The following is a 16,711-nucleotide window of genomic DNA, read 5'->3' on the forward strand; positions in this document are numbered from 1 at the left end:
CTGTACCTTTGATCTTACCTCTCTCCCATTTCTCCTTTACACTGCCACAAAAATGATCTTCCCAACAAGCAAAGCTGATCATACCACCTTTCAGCTGAAAGCTTCAATAGTGTGGCATTACCTAGTGTGGCTCCCTGAGATCTCAAGCATGCACCACTGTTGCATACCTCCTCTGATCATGTGCCAGTGCTGCTCCCTCTGCCTGGAATGCACGTGGTGCCTGTCTGGGAAGTCTTTCCTGAACACTTCTCCCTAGCCAAGGAGACTTCACTGTTCTCTCTGTATCCTCACTGAACTCTCTGTCCTCTTCTGGTACACTTACAACATGCCTTTGAACTTAAGCACTGATGTTTTTACTCCCTTTACTAAACTGTACAATACCTGGAGGGCAAGACCTGTGTCTGATTCTACCCGGTACCCCAATCATAGAGACCATGGCTTCACACATAGTCAGTAATTAGTAAATACTCATTGGATGGATAAGGCTGGCTGTGAAAAATATGAATGTCTCCTAGGAACTATATATAAAGAAAATATTTCCAAAATTCCATAGGTGTCTGAAAAAGTGGCCACACTCTAAGGGCAAGAATTTTTGTTTAACTCTGGTCAAGTTACTTAAGTTCTCTATGCCTCAGTAGGCTAACCTGTAAAATGAGTAGATACCCACCTCTTAGAGTTGTTATGAGGCACAACTAAGATAATATATGTAAAGGGATTAAGACCGCCTCACAAACAGTAAGTGCCATCAAAGGGTCAGTTATGATTTTTACTGCAATATCCCCATGACTAGCAAAGTACCTTGAACGTAGCATGAGTTCTTGATGTACATACCATGAATTTTTAGGTTGAATATAAATAGATTTTATTCCTAAAATAAGCAGCCTGTTATTTTGTCTAAATTAGGATACATGACCCTTTCCCCATCTTCAGACACTTCCAAAAACATTTCCAAGCATCCTACAGTCTGTTCCTACGAGTTAAGTGTTGTTGTTTTTTTCTTTTCGAAGTTCCAGGTGCAGGTGTGGGCCCTATAATTTGAACACTGCGGGCATACTGGCTTTCACCAACATTTCACAAAGCTTCTCACCACTGTGGCTTGCATGGCCTTCCTCCACCCCATATGTTCTGTTTGTTTTTTCTGGTTCACAGCAGGTTTTATTTTTTTCCAGTGAATATTGAGGTTAAAAGGCCTGTGACACTTTGTCATCAATTTCCCCTCTTCATCTAATAATAGTTATTAGCACTTGCTTTTTAATGTTGGTTTTCAATTCAAAAAGCACTGAACTACATTTCCTTACAGCCAATTATGAAGAAACATGGCTATATTTTGTTTCCTGCTTTAGCTTTTTCTTTGACCCTTAAATGTCTCTATTATTTTTATACTACTACATTGGTGATTTCTACTTGTAGGTTCCCCTTTGGCAGTGGATTCCACTTAAAAGTAACTTAAAATTTTAACAAGTGGATTTCTGGGGCAAGATGACAATAGAACCAGTCAGACTGTGTGAGTCTCTGCATGGGTGAGTGTGCATAAAGACAAATCTGTGTGCATGTGTGTGTGCATGTTTGTGTGCAAGTGGGTAAAGAGAGACCCAAGATCAAGCACTGCAGAAGTAACTGCAATGTACCACTGCAATTTACCACTGCTCTGAATTCGGTACCCCTGTTGTGCAGGAACATCTGCCACTCTGAGAGCATCTCTTGGGAAAATGCAGCAGAGACTGACCATCTCTTGGCACTTGGCACTTGGTCTGACCTCACCAACTGAGGCAACAGCCCAGGCACTGGCAGTGGGGACCATGGAGAAAAGCACAGGGAGGAAATCTGAAGCTGAGCCCAGCTGGAGGAGAAACCATGGGCCGATGCCATTTTCTTTGTCACAGAAGTGGGCAGAGATGTGCTCCAGCTTGCTTATTACTGAGCAGCCTGCATCCTGAGACCAAGGGGCAATCTCTGCACTTCTCTGGGATTGGCCATTTTTGGCCCTGAGAGAATACTTCAAGTGCACAATACCAGAGAGACAGCACTGGCTTGGGAACCCAGACATCCCACCATCAGCACTGGACTATTCACAGATGCATGCAATCGGAGTGGGAGACCTACCAGCAGATGAGTAGAGATGAGTCTTGATTTGATCCAGTCCCCTTCCCCCAGCAGCTCATGGGGCATCTGACCCATGTGAAGAGAGGCCTGATTAGCCCACATTGAGAGCAGAAAGGAAGGTCTAGAGACCAGAGTCTGCTCCCTCCCATGGTGAGCCAAAAGCAGCAGCGTTTAGGACATACCAGTAAAAAGAAAGAAGGAAAGACAGGAACCAGAGACAGCCACAAGAGAGAGTTCAGGAATCACAAAAGTGTTCGTTGTTGTTGTTGTTGTTGTTGTTGTTGTTGTTGTTTGGGGGTTTTTTGTTGTTGTTGTTGTGGTTTTGGTTTTGGTTTGGTTTTTTTTAGACTGATTATCTCTTTATATAGCTTTGCTTTCCCTCTCTTTTTTTGCATATAGGTATATTTGAGGTTGAGCATAACCTCAGCTTTGTTTGTTTGTTTGTTTATCTGTTTATTTACTTGCCTCCTTGTTTTCTCTTTTACTCTTCTTTCTCTTCATCTTCCTTTCTTCTCCCTTCTTTCTCTCTCCTTTCCTTCTCCCTTCTTTCTCTCTCCTTTCCTTTCTCTTATCTCATTTTGGTTTCAGGGGTTATACATACACTCCTACCATATGAGCATATTGTAAGGTGGTGGAAAGAAGGCTCCAGGGGGCCCAAGCCCCAGTCAGTGGATACTGCAATCTGCTGGTAGCTTCAGAACCATACCACCCCCATTACACCTCAATCAAATCTCAAAACTGCAAAAAGACAGCACAGCCCCCCACCCCAGCCCTGCTTTAAAATTGAACAAATTCAGAGAGTCTCTACTAAGGAAGACTAGAGGGTTGAGCAAACAGAAGTGAAAACTATTCCCTCTCTCACTGAACAACAGAATTAAAGAGGACAAAAAGGGAGAATCCATCATAAATGGAGAAGAATCCACAAAAGAACACAGGTACCTACTTAGGAACTCAAACAGTGACTCAGAACAACTGGTCTCAAACCACAAACCCAGATATCAAGGTATTGATGGAAAGGATGAATAAAAATGAGGGCAAGAAGAAAGAATAAACGAGTTGATAACTGAGATGATGGCAATAATGAATACAGTGAATAAAATAAATAACAAACTGACATGCATGGAAAGCAGAATTAACCAGGCAGAAGAAAGAATTTCAGAGCTTGAAGATCAAAATATGGAACTAACCCAAACTGTTAAAAACATAGACAGGAAGCTTAAAAAGACAGAATAAAACCTCCAAAGGATGTGCAATTATATTAAGAGGCTAAGCTTATGCCTGATTGCCATTCCTGAGGCAGAAAGGGGGGCAGAGAACACCTTGTAGCAAACATTCCATGAGGTTATCCAAGAAAACTTCCCTTATCTCATCAGAGACATGCAAACACAAGAGATTCAGAAACACAAGAGATTCAGAAAACCCCTGAAAGGCATCAATGAGAAGGCCAACTTCCAAACACATAATAATTTGTACTTATATAAAGTAAGTACAAAAGAAAAAATCTTAAAGGCAGCAAGAAAGAAAGGTCAACTACCTACTGGGAAAGATCAATTATAATAGTAGCAGACTTATCTACAGATACATTATAAGCTAGAAGAGAGTGGACTCCAACATTCAAAGTTCTGAAAGATAAACAGTTTCAACCAAGAATTTCCTACCCAGATAAGCTAAGCTTCATCAGCATCAGAGAATAAAAATCCTTCTGAGACATCCAATCTCTAAAAGATTATGCTGCTCCAGGAGATGCTTAAGAAGGTATGAAGCTCAGAAGAAAGAAAGGAAGGAAGGAAGGGGAAGGAAGGAAGAACAACCATGCACTTCCCAAGACAACAGGAAAACACAGAATCAACAGAGACTATATCATGACTGCAAACTTGAAAACACACATACTCCAACCAAAAAGTTAAAAGAAAACAAACTAACAAACAAAATCTTTATAAGAGTCTCATGACAAGAATAAGCTCTCACATTTCAATAGTCAGCCTAAACAAGAATGGACTAAATGCACCACTGAAAAGACATAGAATAGAAAACTGAATAAAATAACCTGACCCAACAATATGCTGCCTCCATGAAACACATCTTACTATGAAGGACACCCACAGACTCAAAGATAAAGAATGAAAAACAAACATTCAAGTGAACTGAAAACAAAAGAAGGAGGCAGGAGTCAAGATTTTAATATTAGACAAAACAACTTCAAGCTATCAAAAGTTTTAAAGATACAGAAGGATATTACATAATGATAAAATGTTCAATCCATCAACAAGAAATATCCATCCTGAATATATGTGCACCAAACACAGGAGCACCTGGTTTTATAAAGAGACTACTAAGTAAACACAAAAAAGGATATTGACTCTAACATTATTATACTTGGGGACTTAAATACCCCACTAACAACACTAGATAGATTATTGAGGCAAAAAATCAATAAGGTTATCCAGAACCTTAACTTGATGCTTGACCAAATGGACTTAATAGATACATACAGAGCACTCCACCTAGCAACCACAGGGTATACATTCTACTCATCACCACCACATGGAACATACTCCAAGATTGACCACATCCTCAGTCATAAATCAAGCATAAGCAAGTTTCATAAGATCAAAATACTACCATGTATCATCTCAGATCACAGTGGAATAAAAATAAATATTGCCACCAACAAAATCCCCCCATAACACACAAAGACATGGACACTAAACAGCACAATGCTGAACAACTCCTGGGTCAACACAGAAATCAAAACAAAAATTAAAAGATTCATGTAAACAAATTAAAACAAAGATACATCTTAACAAAACCTCTGGAATACCTTGAAAGAAGTACTAAGAGGGAAATATATATCTCTACAAACATCAAGAAAATAGGAAAATTACATCAACAACCTAACAAATCACCTAACAGAACTGGAAAGGCAAGACCACCAAACCCTAACTTCAACAGAAGAATCTAGATCACCAAGGTAAAAGCCAAATACAGAATATAGAAGACAAAAATATCACAGAAAAAGTCAACAAAACAAAAAGCTGGCTCTTTGACAGAATAAACAAGATTGATGGACCCCTAGCCATACTGACCAAGAAAAAGAGACATAAAGCCCAAATAAACACAATCAGAAATGCAAAAGATTACATCACAACAGACCCAGAAGAAATACAAAAGATTATCAGACATTACTGTGCACTCCTATATGGAAATAAATTCTAAAGCCTAAGTGAAATGGAGGAATTTCTGACATCACGCAACCTCCCAAGGTTGAAACAAGAAGAAATAGAGACCCTAAATAGACCAAAAACAATTTGGGAAATTGACTCCATCATAAGAAAACCACCTACAAAAATAAAGCCATGTACCAGATGGTTTTCCAGCAGAATCTTACAAAACATGCAAAAAGGAGCTGATACCAATTCTACTGAAAGTTTGCTAGGCAATTGAGAAATAGAAAACTCTCCAAAAATCACTGTATAAGCCTAACATGACACTGATACCCAAACCAGGCAAAGACCCAACAAAAAAAGAGAACTATAAGCCAATATGCTTGATGAACACACATGTAAAAATATTAAACAAAATTCTAGCAAAGAGGTTCCAGCAACAAATCTCAAAAATTATTCACCATGACCAAGTAGGCTTCATCCCCAGGATGCAGGGCTGGTTTAACATCTGCAAGAGCACAAATGTTATTAAATACATCAACAGATGTAGAGCAAATACCACATGATAACATCATTAGACACAGAAAAGGTTTTCAACAAAATCCAGGATCCATTCTTGATTTAAAAAAAAAAAAAATCTTGAATACCTAGGTATAGAGAGAACATACTTCAGAATAGTAAAAGCCATCTATGAGAAACCTAAAGCCAACATATTACAAAATGGACATAAATTGGAAGCATTTTCCCTGAAAACCAGAACAAGACAAGATGCCCACTCTCACCCCTCCTGTTCAACCGAGTATTAGAAGTCCTAGCTAGAGCAATCAGAGAAGAAAAGGATATTGGGGACATCCAAATAGGAAAAGAGGAAATTAAGCTATCCCTCTTTGTGGATATGATCCTATACCTGGAAAATCTAAGAGAATCTGTCAAAAACCTTCTTGCACTGATAAAGGACTTTGGCAAAGCCTCAGGGTGTAAAATCAAAGTGCAAAAGACAGTCACATTTTATACACTAACAACAAAAATACAGAGAACCAAATATAAAGTTCAATCCCATTCACAATAGCCACAAAATGAATTACCTTGGCATCTTCCTAACTAGAGAAGTGAAAGATCTTCCCAATGAAAACCACAAAACAATGCTCAAAGAAATCAAAGAAGACACAAACAAATGAAAAAATATTCCATGTTAATGGATTGGAAGAATCAACATTGACCATCCTACTCAAAGCAATCTAAAGATTTAACACAATACCTATTTAATTATCAACATCATTATAGAAACATAAATGACCACAAATAGCCAAAATAATCTTCAGCAAAAAAATCAAAGTAGGTGGCATCATGCTTCCAGACTTTAAACATTATAAGACTACCATAATCAAAAGAGTGGTATTGGTACAAGAACAAGCATATAGATCAATGAAACAGGATGGAGTTTCCAACATCAATTTCTCAACCAACTCATCTTTGACAAAGCCTCTACCATCTACCACTGGGGAGAGGAGAACTTATTCAGTAAATGGTGCTGGGAAAACTGGCTGACCACACACAGAAGATTAAAACAAGACCCCACTTATCAACATACACAAATATCCACTCTAAATGAATCACAGATCTACACATAAAACCTCAAACTATAAAAACCTTAGAAAATGCAGGAGCCATCCTTATGGAAATTGGAACTGGCAACCAATTCTTCATCAAAACTCCAAGTTCCCATGCCATAAGAGAGAAGATAGACAAATGGGACCTCATCAAACTGAAAATTTTCTGCAAAACCAAAAGAAACGATCAAGAGAGATGGGAGATAGCCCACAGACTGGGAAAAAATATTTGCCAACTGTATATCTGACAAAGGCCTAACATCTAGAATCTACAAGGAACATCAACATGCAGAAGAGAAAAAAACAGCCCTATGAAAAAGGAGGCAAAAGATATGAATAGACACTTCTCAAAAGAAGACATATGAGCAGCCAAGAGATACATGAAAAAAGGTTCAGCATCACTAGTCAACAAAGAAATGCAAATTAAAACCACACTGAGATACCACCTAACTCTAATCAGGATGGCTATCATCAATAACTCAAAAGACAACAGATGCTGGAGAGAATGAGGGAAAAAAGAGAACACTCCTACACTGTTGCTGGGAGTGTAAACTAGTACAAGCTTTGTGGAAAACAGTGTGGCGATTCCTAAATGATCTACAAATTGACCTTCCATACAACCCAGCAATCCCCCTTCTGGGAATATACCCCGAAGGACTCAAACAACTCTATGAAAAAGATAACTGCACACACACATTTATTGCAGCACTATTCACAATAGCAAAAACACGGAACCAACCATGCTGTCCATCAAAAGTTGACTGGATAAAAAAAAAAATGTGGTGCATATACACAATGCAATATTATGCAACCATAAAGAGGAACAAAATTATGAACTTCGCAGCATCTTGGATGATTTTAGAGTCCATAATACTCAGTGATCTATCACAGAAACAAAGAATTGAGTTCCACATGCTCTCACTCATAAGCAGACCCTAAACAATTATCATAATACTGTAAGAAAGGGCTTGGCAGTAGTGGGAAATTGCCAGGGGAGGAGGGGGACACACTTCATCAGTAAGGGTACCCGATCTCAAACCAGGTGAAATGGGGACAAAAGTGAGGCCCCCTGCACAATGACCATTTGTATACCTACTCCTAAATTGTCCCCCACATCTTTAAAATAAAAAATAAATTAAATTAAAAAACAGATGCTGGTGAGGATGTGGAGAAAAGGAAACACTTCTACACTGTTGGTGGGAGTGCAAACTTATTCAACGTCTAAGGAAAACAGTGTGGCAATTGCTAAGAGAACTAGAAATTGACCTTCCATATAACCCAGCAATCCCCCTTCTGGGAATATACCCAGAGGAACTCAAATCATTCTACAAAAAAAGATACCCACCTGTAATTCCGGCTACTCGGAAGGCTGAGACGGAAGGATCGCCAGAGCCCAGCAGGTTGAGGCTGTGGTGGCCGGGAGCGGCCACTGCACTCCAGTCTGGGCAACAGAGACTCCAAAAAGATACCCGTGCATGCATGTTTATTGCAGCACTATTCACAATAACACAAGCATGGAGCCAACCATGCTGCCTATCAAAATCAGACTGGATTAAAAAATGTGGTACATATACATGATGTAACATTACACAGCCATAAAGAAGGACAGAATTATGGACTACACAGCAACTTGGTTGGATTTGGAGTCTATCATACTCAGTGATCGGTCACAGAAACAAAGAACTGAGTACCATATATTCTCACTCATCAGTGGAACCTAAACACCTATCATAAAACTATATAAATGGGATTGGTAATAGGGAACACTGCCAGGGTGGGGGTGGGGGGGGATACATAATATCAATAAGGATGCCTGATCCTAATCCAAGTGGAGTGAGGTCCAAGAGGAGGCCGAAAACTTCACCTGTACCTAAACCACTTATGTACTCAGTCCTGACTTGTGCCCCACAACTTCAAAATGAAAAAACAAAACAGAAACCAAACCAAACAAACAAACAAAAAAAAATTCTAACAAGTGATGTGTGTGTTCAACATTAAAAGCATCATTCTTACCTGACAAAAATAAGAAATGGAGGGAAGGGGATGTTTCCCCTCAATAAGTAAAACAAAACTTGGGAATTTTTAAAAGTCAGACCAATCTTTCCTTATTTAAATCTTTGATTAAAACAATTTAATGAATTTCTAACTACTAGGAGCAGCAGCCTGTTTATTTTTAAGTGTGATCACTTGTTCTGCAGGATGTCAATTAGCTCACAGAATTGTCCAAGGACAAGGGCTTCCCCATGGTGAAAGCTCTTTAGAGTATCAGACTATTCATGCAAATTTGAGACCTAATGATATTCAGAAAGCAATCAATCTAAATATTTCAAATAATATCTTATATTTTATTTTTAAAACTATTTTAATAACTTTATTGACCCTCACTGAGTCAGTACTTTAAAGACGAGTCAATGAAAAAGAAAAAGTAAGATTTGATGTTGTACTCATATTTACCATATTACACGTCTACTTTGTCAACATAGAACACAATTCTCTTATAGAATCTGTGAGATATGAACACTAGAGTCATTTTAAAATAATATCAACACTATCGTATAAAATATATGCAGACTATTGGGGTAGAATTTGAAAATTAATTATAAAGGCAGAGCCCCTACTTATGTAATAGAATCCTAAAAAGAAACAACCACATAAAATAATAAATTGTTAAATATACTCACTATTTCTGCTGTATGTCCTCTAAATGTATGATAACATTTTCCTGTTTCTACACTCCAGAGTTTACAAGTTTTATCAAAGGACCCAGTGGCAATTTTGTCACTAAATTTAAAAGAAAATATGAATTTTTTAAAAATTTAGACACATCATATAATACACTGAACTAAGACAAGAGATATTAATACATGAATCTCTATCTACTTAGAAATTTACCTCTAGAATAAAATTCTATATGTATATAAAAAATTTACTTCACTCTTAAAACTACACACAATCTTACATTTGTTTCTGTGGATAATAAAGGTCTTATTTTTTAATGACATCAATATATACATGTAATTTTAAAAGTTTTACATTAAAGGTGTAGATATATTTGAAATGACAGCAATTTTTAAAATTAGCATAATTGATATAGCAATTATTTAGTTTAGAAAATTACTTGCAAATGAAAATCAGAAATATATAGTATGAACTGTGTAAAAATAGAAAAATTATGTGAATAAGCATACAGAAAATGATAAAGGAAAATGAAAAAGATAAGCCAATAAAATATGTGGCTAATAATGTTTTGAGAAATTAGTCAGTGAGTGTCTTCTTAAGAAAATGCCTATATTATTCTAGTTGTAAGAGGGTTCAGAGAAAGGCTTAGAGAGGCAATATGAGATGTGAGGAGCTAGGAGATAGGAGAGGAGATATGAGACAGGAGATAGAGGAGAGAAGACATGATAAAGATTTCAGTCACTTTCAACCAAGAGGCATTCCATATTGATTGTGAGGCAGGACTAGTCGTCAACATCCAACAAGTAAGAATAAATTATTCTATTTGGCCTTTAAACTTGGAACTAAAACTTTTTCTGTTACCCCGACCCAATCTGTCCTTTGTAGACACTCACCAAGATGTTCACCAAACTGGATCACATTTACAAGCTTGTTGTTCAAAAGCGTAAGGGATCTCAAGACCCAAAATACATATTCTAAAGCAAATTATAAGTGCCCAGCACAGTTGCAGAATTTATATTTGTCCAGACTAACACTGATGTCTTGCTTCTCTCCCTTGTTCCCAGGTCACTTGTGTTTCTGTGGTGTCTGTGTGGTCGATCTGTCTATGCTCTGGGAGCAGCATGTTCTGGCAAACACCTACCTACCCATCCACCCAAAGTTTCCTGACATTTAAACTGGTCTACCACCCACAGTCTTTAACCTGGTTTTCTCCTGTGGCATCCAGTCTAGGGCATTTTACATCAGTTGCTGATATCTCTTAGTGTCTGCTCAGGATACACTCAAAGCCCTGAAAGCTCTTTATCAGTTCCCTCACTCCATTTTCCATCCTTCCTGCCCCTCAAACATATTAGTCTTGAGTTGTTATTGTTTCTTGACCAATTTCTGTTCTATCACAAACTATTCTCTATATCCATGTGACTCCACATTATAAAAGATACTACTCACAGCCATGCTTTTTAGATTACTTTATTGAAACAAAACTTACTCCTGCCCTAATAGTTAAAACAGATAAACACTAAATTGATGGCAGCTCCTTCCTTCATTACTTCCTTCCTTCCTTCTTTCCTTCCTTCCTTTCTCTCTCTGTCCCCTCTCTCTCCTTCTCCTTCCTTTGCTCCCTCCTTATTCTTTCGTGACTGTCATGAATTCACTCCGCCAAAACCCCAATGTCCCCAAAGTGCAACAAAAAACATTGTTTTTACACATACATAAATCATCAGACTGGAATCACTATTTAAATAGACAAGAGAGATTTTCATCAAGGGATCTTGATAGAATTCAACTGAATGTCCAAAATGTATTTCTTACCTCTCCACCCAATGAAAACTTTGTTCTCAGATAGGCATCAAAAAAGACCATGTTTGTTAAGTAGACTATTAAAGAATATGATATAATATTATGGAGAATATTCTTTAAATAGCATTGCAATGAAAGTAGAAATTATACTAGAAGTAAGACAGTGTCACTTATAATTTTAATAAAATCCTTCTTTTCCACACATTTGTATAATAATGCATTATAAAAATTTTCATTCTCTGTAATATAAAAATGCTTAGAACAAAATTAAGTTTTCTGTCATTTAATTGAAGTTATTAATAATTTTAATGTACCAAGTTTGATTGTTCCATCACAATGTGTTTTGAAAGGTTATTACATTTGAAAATGATACAATGACATTAGCAACCTAGACATCAAGTTTTTAAAAGTTGTAATATAGGCTTCTGGACAAGATGGTGATGGAACAGGTTGGACTGTGAGAGTCTCCACAAAGTGAATGTCCATAACGATTCTCTGTGTGAGTGGGTATGTGCCAGTGTGTGAGTGAAAGTCTGTCTGAGGAGAAACTCAGGTTCATGCACCTGGGGCTCTCCTCCAGAGGTGACTGACTGCAACCTACCACAACTCTGAGATTGGAGACCTAGGTGCACAGGATCTTCTGCTGTTCTCAGGGTTCTCCTGAGAGAAAGTAGCAGAGAACAGACACTCCCCACCACCTGGCACCTGGCCAACGCCACCACCTACAGCAGCAGACCAGACACAAGCAGGAGGAACCATGGAGAAGGCAGGTAGTGGAAATCTGGAATAAAGCTCCAATGCTGGTTATAAGACACTGATGGGTACCATTTCTCAGTCCCAGGGCAGAGACCTGCATTGCTCCACTCAGCTCCACCCAGCCTCCATCTTGGAACCCAGAGGTTATCCTCTCATCAGACTTGGAGAAATAGATGCCCCTCCCCAAAGCTGGAATAGACACAGCCATGTCAGATCTAAGTAGGAGACTTGACAGCAGCAGCAGAGAGTAAGGTGAGCATGGATCTGATCCCTTCTCCCACAGTAGTCCATGGGGCATCTAACCCATGCTGAGAGCAGCCCTATCAGTCTGTCCTGAGAGCAGAAGGGAGGAGTTGGAGAGCAGGGCTGCTCCCCAAGGCAGAGATGGCAGTCAAAACACTGTGGCAGTTACAGAAACAGCCACAGAGCAAATTTTTTTGGTTGCTGCTGTAGTTGTTTTCTTCGTGTTTGCTTGTTGTTTCAGTTTTTGCTTTTTTTTTTCTTTCTGTCTTTGTTTACATTTTTGTACTTGCTTTGTTTCTGTTATTTTAATTTTTTTTTAATTTTTTTGTTTGTATATGGGTATTTTTAAGGGAGAGTACACTAATAGGAAGGTTTTGTTTGTATGATTGTCAGTATGTCTTTGAATTTTTTTGCTCCTTCTGTCTTTGTTTCTCTGTTTATTCGTTAGTTGGTATGTCTGTCTGTCTTCTCACTTCTTCCCTCTCTCCACTTTCCTTTCATTGTCTTCCTTCCTTTTTCCATTCTTTTCCCTTTTATTATCTCATTTTGTTTTCAGGGGAAAACAGACACCCCCACTGCATAGACATATTGCAAGGTAGTGGGAAGTGGATTCCAGGGGGCTCACACACCTGTCAGCAGATACTGGGATCTGCAGATAGCTTCTGAATCACAGCTACCCCTTAATTAAATCTCAAAACTGCAAAAAGCACAGGTCCCTACACCCAGTGCAGCTTCAGAATTGAACAAAATCAGAAGATCTACATAAGGAAAAACAGTGGATTGAGAAAATAGAAATAATAGCTATCCCCCCATCACTGAACAACAGAATTAAAGAAGAGGTTTTTTAAAAGGGGAGAGGGGAGGGGAGATGAAAACCTACACAAATGAAGAAAAACCAAAGGAAGAATATGAATCTCACACAGACCCCTGGAAGGTCAGCCACTGACAACATAGACTTTGGAAGTCAAACAATGAAGAACCCCCAGAATGACTGATCTCAAAACACAACCCCAGATATCAAGATATTAATAGAGAGAATAGATAACTGAGATAACAACAATAAAGAATACAGTGGATGGAAAAAAAATAACAAATTGATAAGCATGGAAAGCAGAATTAACCAAGCAGAAGAAAGAATCTCAGAACTTGAGGACCAAAATATGGAACTAACCCAAACTGTTAAAGATGGAAAAGATGCATAAAAAGATAGAACATTCTGAAGTCCGTTTTCTCAGTGTCTGCCCTCCCAGGGGTCTTCGGAATGTTATATCTTTTTATGCATCAGACCATAAGAGAGAAGATAAACAAATGGGACCTTATTAAACTGACAAGCTTCTTCAAGGCCAAAGAAACCATCAAGAGAGCAGGGAGGCAGTCTACAGACTGGGAAAAAGTATTCTCCAACTCCAAAGTCTGACAAAGGCTTAACATCTTGGGTCTGCAAGGAACTCAAACATGCAGAAAAGAAAAAAGCAAACAACCCCATTATAAAATGGGCAAAAGATATGAACAGACATTTCACAAAGGAAGACATCCGAGCAGCCAACAGACACATGAAGAAATGTTCAACCTCACTAATCATCAGGGAGATGCAACTCAAAACCACACTGAAATTCCATCTAACTCTAGTCAGAATGGCAGTTATCAATAACTAAAAAAACAACAGTTGCTGGAGAGGGTGTGGCGAAAAGGGAGCACTTCTACACTGTTGGTGGGAGTGCACCCTCTGTGGAAAGCAGTGTGGCGATTCCTAAAAGCTCTAAATATCAACCTCCCATATGACCCTGCAATCCCCCTACTGGGAATATACCCTGAAGAACTCAAATCACTCTATCAAAAAGATACCTGCACACAAATGCTTATGGCAGCATTGTTCACAATAGCAAGAACCTGGAACCAACCATGCTGTCCATCAAAAGAGGACTGGATTTTTAAAATGTGGTACATATACATGATTGAATACTATACAGCCATCAAAAAGAACAAAATCATGAATTTTGCAGCAACCTGTATGGAACTAGAGTCTATAATACTGAGTGACCTCTCACAGAAACAAAGATCTGAGTATCACATGTTCTCACTCATATAGTGGACCTTGAACATCCAATGTAATACTATAAGAAAATGACTGACAGTGGTGGGAAACTATGGGGGGAGAGGGAGATGGGATTAACGGTAGTAAATATCTGTCTGGGAACGGGGAGATACCTCTTATCAACAAGGGTGCCTGAACAAAGCATATTTGTATACCTAACCCTTAACTGTACTCCATAATATCATAATAAAAAATATTGATTATAAAAAAAAAATAAAAATAAAGATAGAACAAACCTTCCAAGAGATGAGCAATTATTTCAAGAGGCAGAACCTAAGATTAATTGGAATTCCTGAGGCAGATAGAGAGACAGAGACCACCCTGGAACAAACATTCCATAAAATTATCCAAGAAAACTTCCTCATCTCATCAGTGATGCAACCATTTAAACATAAGAGATTCAGAGAATCCCCGCAAGACAACAAATGAGAAGACCAACTCCTAGACACATAGCAATTTGCCTACACAAAGTAAGAATAAAAGAATAATTCCTAAAGGCAGAAAGAGAAAAAGGTTAGACTACCTACCAGGGAAGATCAATTAGAACAGCAGTAGACTCATCAACAGAAACATTTCAGGCTAGGACAGCTTGGAACCCAATCTTCAAAGTTCTTAAAGATAAACAATTTCAACCAAGAATTAGCTACTCAGTTAAATTAGGTTTCATCAGAAAATGGAGAAATAAAATCCTTCCCAGACAATCTTTAAGAGTTTGCGCAACCTCCAGACCAGCTCTACAAGAAACACTTAAAGTATTAAACACAGAAAAAAGGAAGAAAAGAATGACAATGCCCTTCCCAAGAATGCAGGAAAAAGATTGAAAACACACATGAATCAACCCAAAAATAAAAAGAAAGACTACAAATAAATAAACAAACAGCAACAACAACAACAAACTCTATAAGAACCTCATGACAGGAATAAACTCTACATCTCAATAGTTAGAATGTAAATGGACTAAATGCACCACTGAAAAGACATAGAATGGCAAAATGGATAAAATATCATGAGGCAACAATATATCATCTCCAAGAGACTCATCTCACAAGAAAGGACACTCACAGACTCAAAGTAAGAGGATGGGAAGCAAAATTTCAGGTGAATGGAACAAAAAAGAAAGCTGGAGTTGCAATCTTAATATCAGACAAAATACCCTTTAAGTTATCAAAAATTTAAAAAGATACAGAAGATTACTACATAATGATAAAAGTTTCAATCCATCAACAAGAAATATTTATCCTAAACATATACGAACCCAAAATAGGAGCACCGACTTTTATAAAGCAGATTCTAGGCAAACTTAAAAAAGATATAGACTCAAACACTATCATAACTGGGGACTTTAATACCCCACTCACAACCCTAGAAAGATCATCAGGACAAAAAATCAGCAATGAGATCCAGAACCTCAATGTGACTCTTGACCAAATGGACTTAATTGATACCTACAGAACACTCTACCCAATGACCAGAGAATATACATTCTACTCATTATCACATGGAACATACTCTAAGATAGACCACATCCTTAGCCATAAGTCAAGCATAAACAAATTTCATAACAATGAAATTTTGCCATGCACCTTCTCAGATCACAATGGAATAAAAATAAATATCAATACCAACAAAGTTCCCCCCAGATCCACAAAGACATGGACACTAAAGAGCATGATGCTAAGCAACTCCTGGGTCAACATGGAAATCAAAACAGAGATTAAAAGATACCTGGAAACAAATAAAAATGAAGAAATATCTTACCAAAATCTCTGGGATGCCATGAAAGCTGTAGTAAGAGGGGATTTCATATCTCTACAAATGCACATGAAGAAAATGGAATGATCACAAGTTAACAGCCTAACAAGTCAACTAAGGAAGCTGGAAAATCAAAACCATCAAAACCCTAACTTTAGCAGAAGATTCCAGATTACTAAAATAAAAGTCCAAATCCAGGACATAGAAGACAAAAAGATAATACAAAAAAATCAACAAAATAAAAAGCTGATTCTTTGAAGGGATAAACAAGATTTATGGTCCCCTACCTAGAGTGACCAAGCAAAAGAGAAAAAACCCAAATAAACACAATCAGAAACACAAAAGATGAAGTCACATCTGACCCTGAAGAAATACAAAAGAATATCAAAGACTAATATGTACACTTGTATGGAAACAGATCTGAAAACCTAAAGGAAATGGAGGACTTTCTGACATCACACAACCTCTCTAGGTTGAAACAAGAAGAAATTGAGACCGTAAATAGACCAATA

General features: G+C 37.9%; 1 protein-coding gene across 1 annotated transcript in view; it reads right to left on the bottom strand.

Moving 5' to 3' along the window:
- Positions 1-16,711, bottom strand: part of DAW1 (dynein assembly factor with WD repeats 1) — a 74,534-nt gene that overhangs the window by 29,505 nt on the left and 28,318 nt on the right. Inside the window, exon 6 of the mRNA XM_008074226.2 lies at positions 9,559-9,658. Coding sequence (XP_008072417.1) covers positions 9,559-9,658 — 100 coding nt within the window. The remainder of the gene's footprint in view (positions 1-9,558; positions 9,659-16,711) is intronic.

This window comes from Carlito syrichta, unplaced genomic scaffold (genome assembly GCF_000164805.1).
Source record: "Carlito syrichta isolate Samal-C Ts95f unplaced genomic scaffold, Tarsius_syrichta-2.0.1 Scaffold316380, whole genome shotgun sequence".
NCBI lineage: Eukaryota > Metazoa > Chordata > Mammalia > Primates > Tarsiidae > Carlito > Carlito syrichta.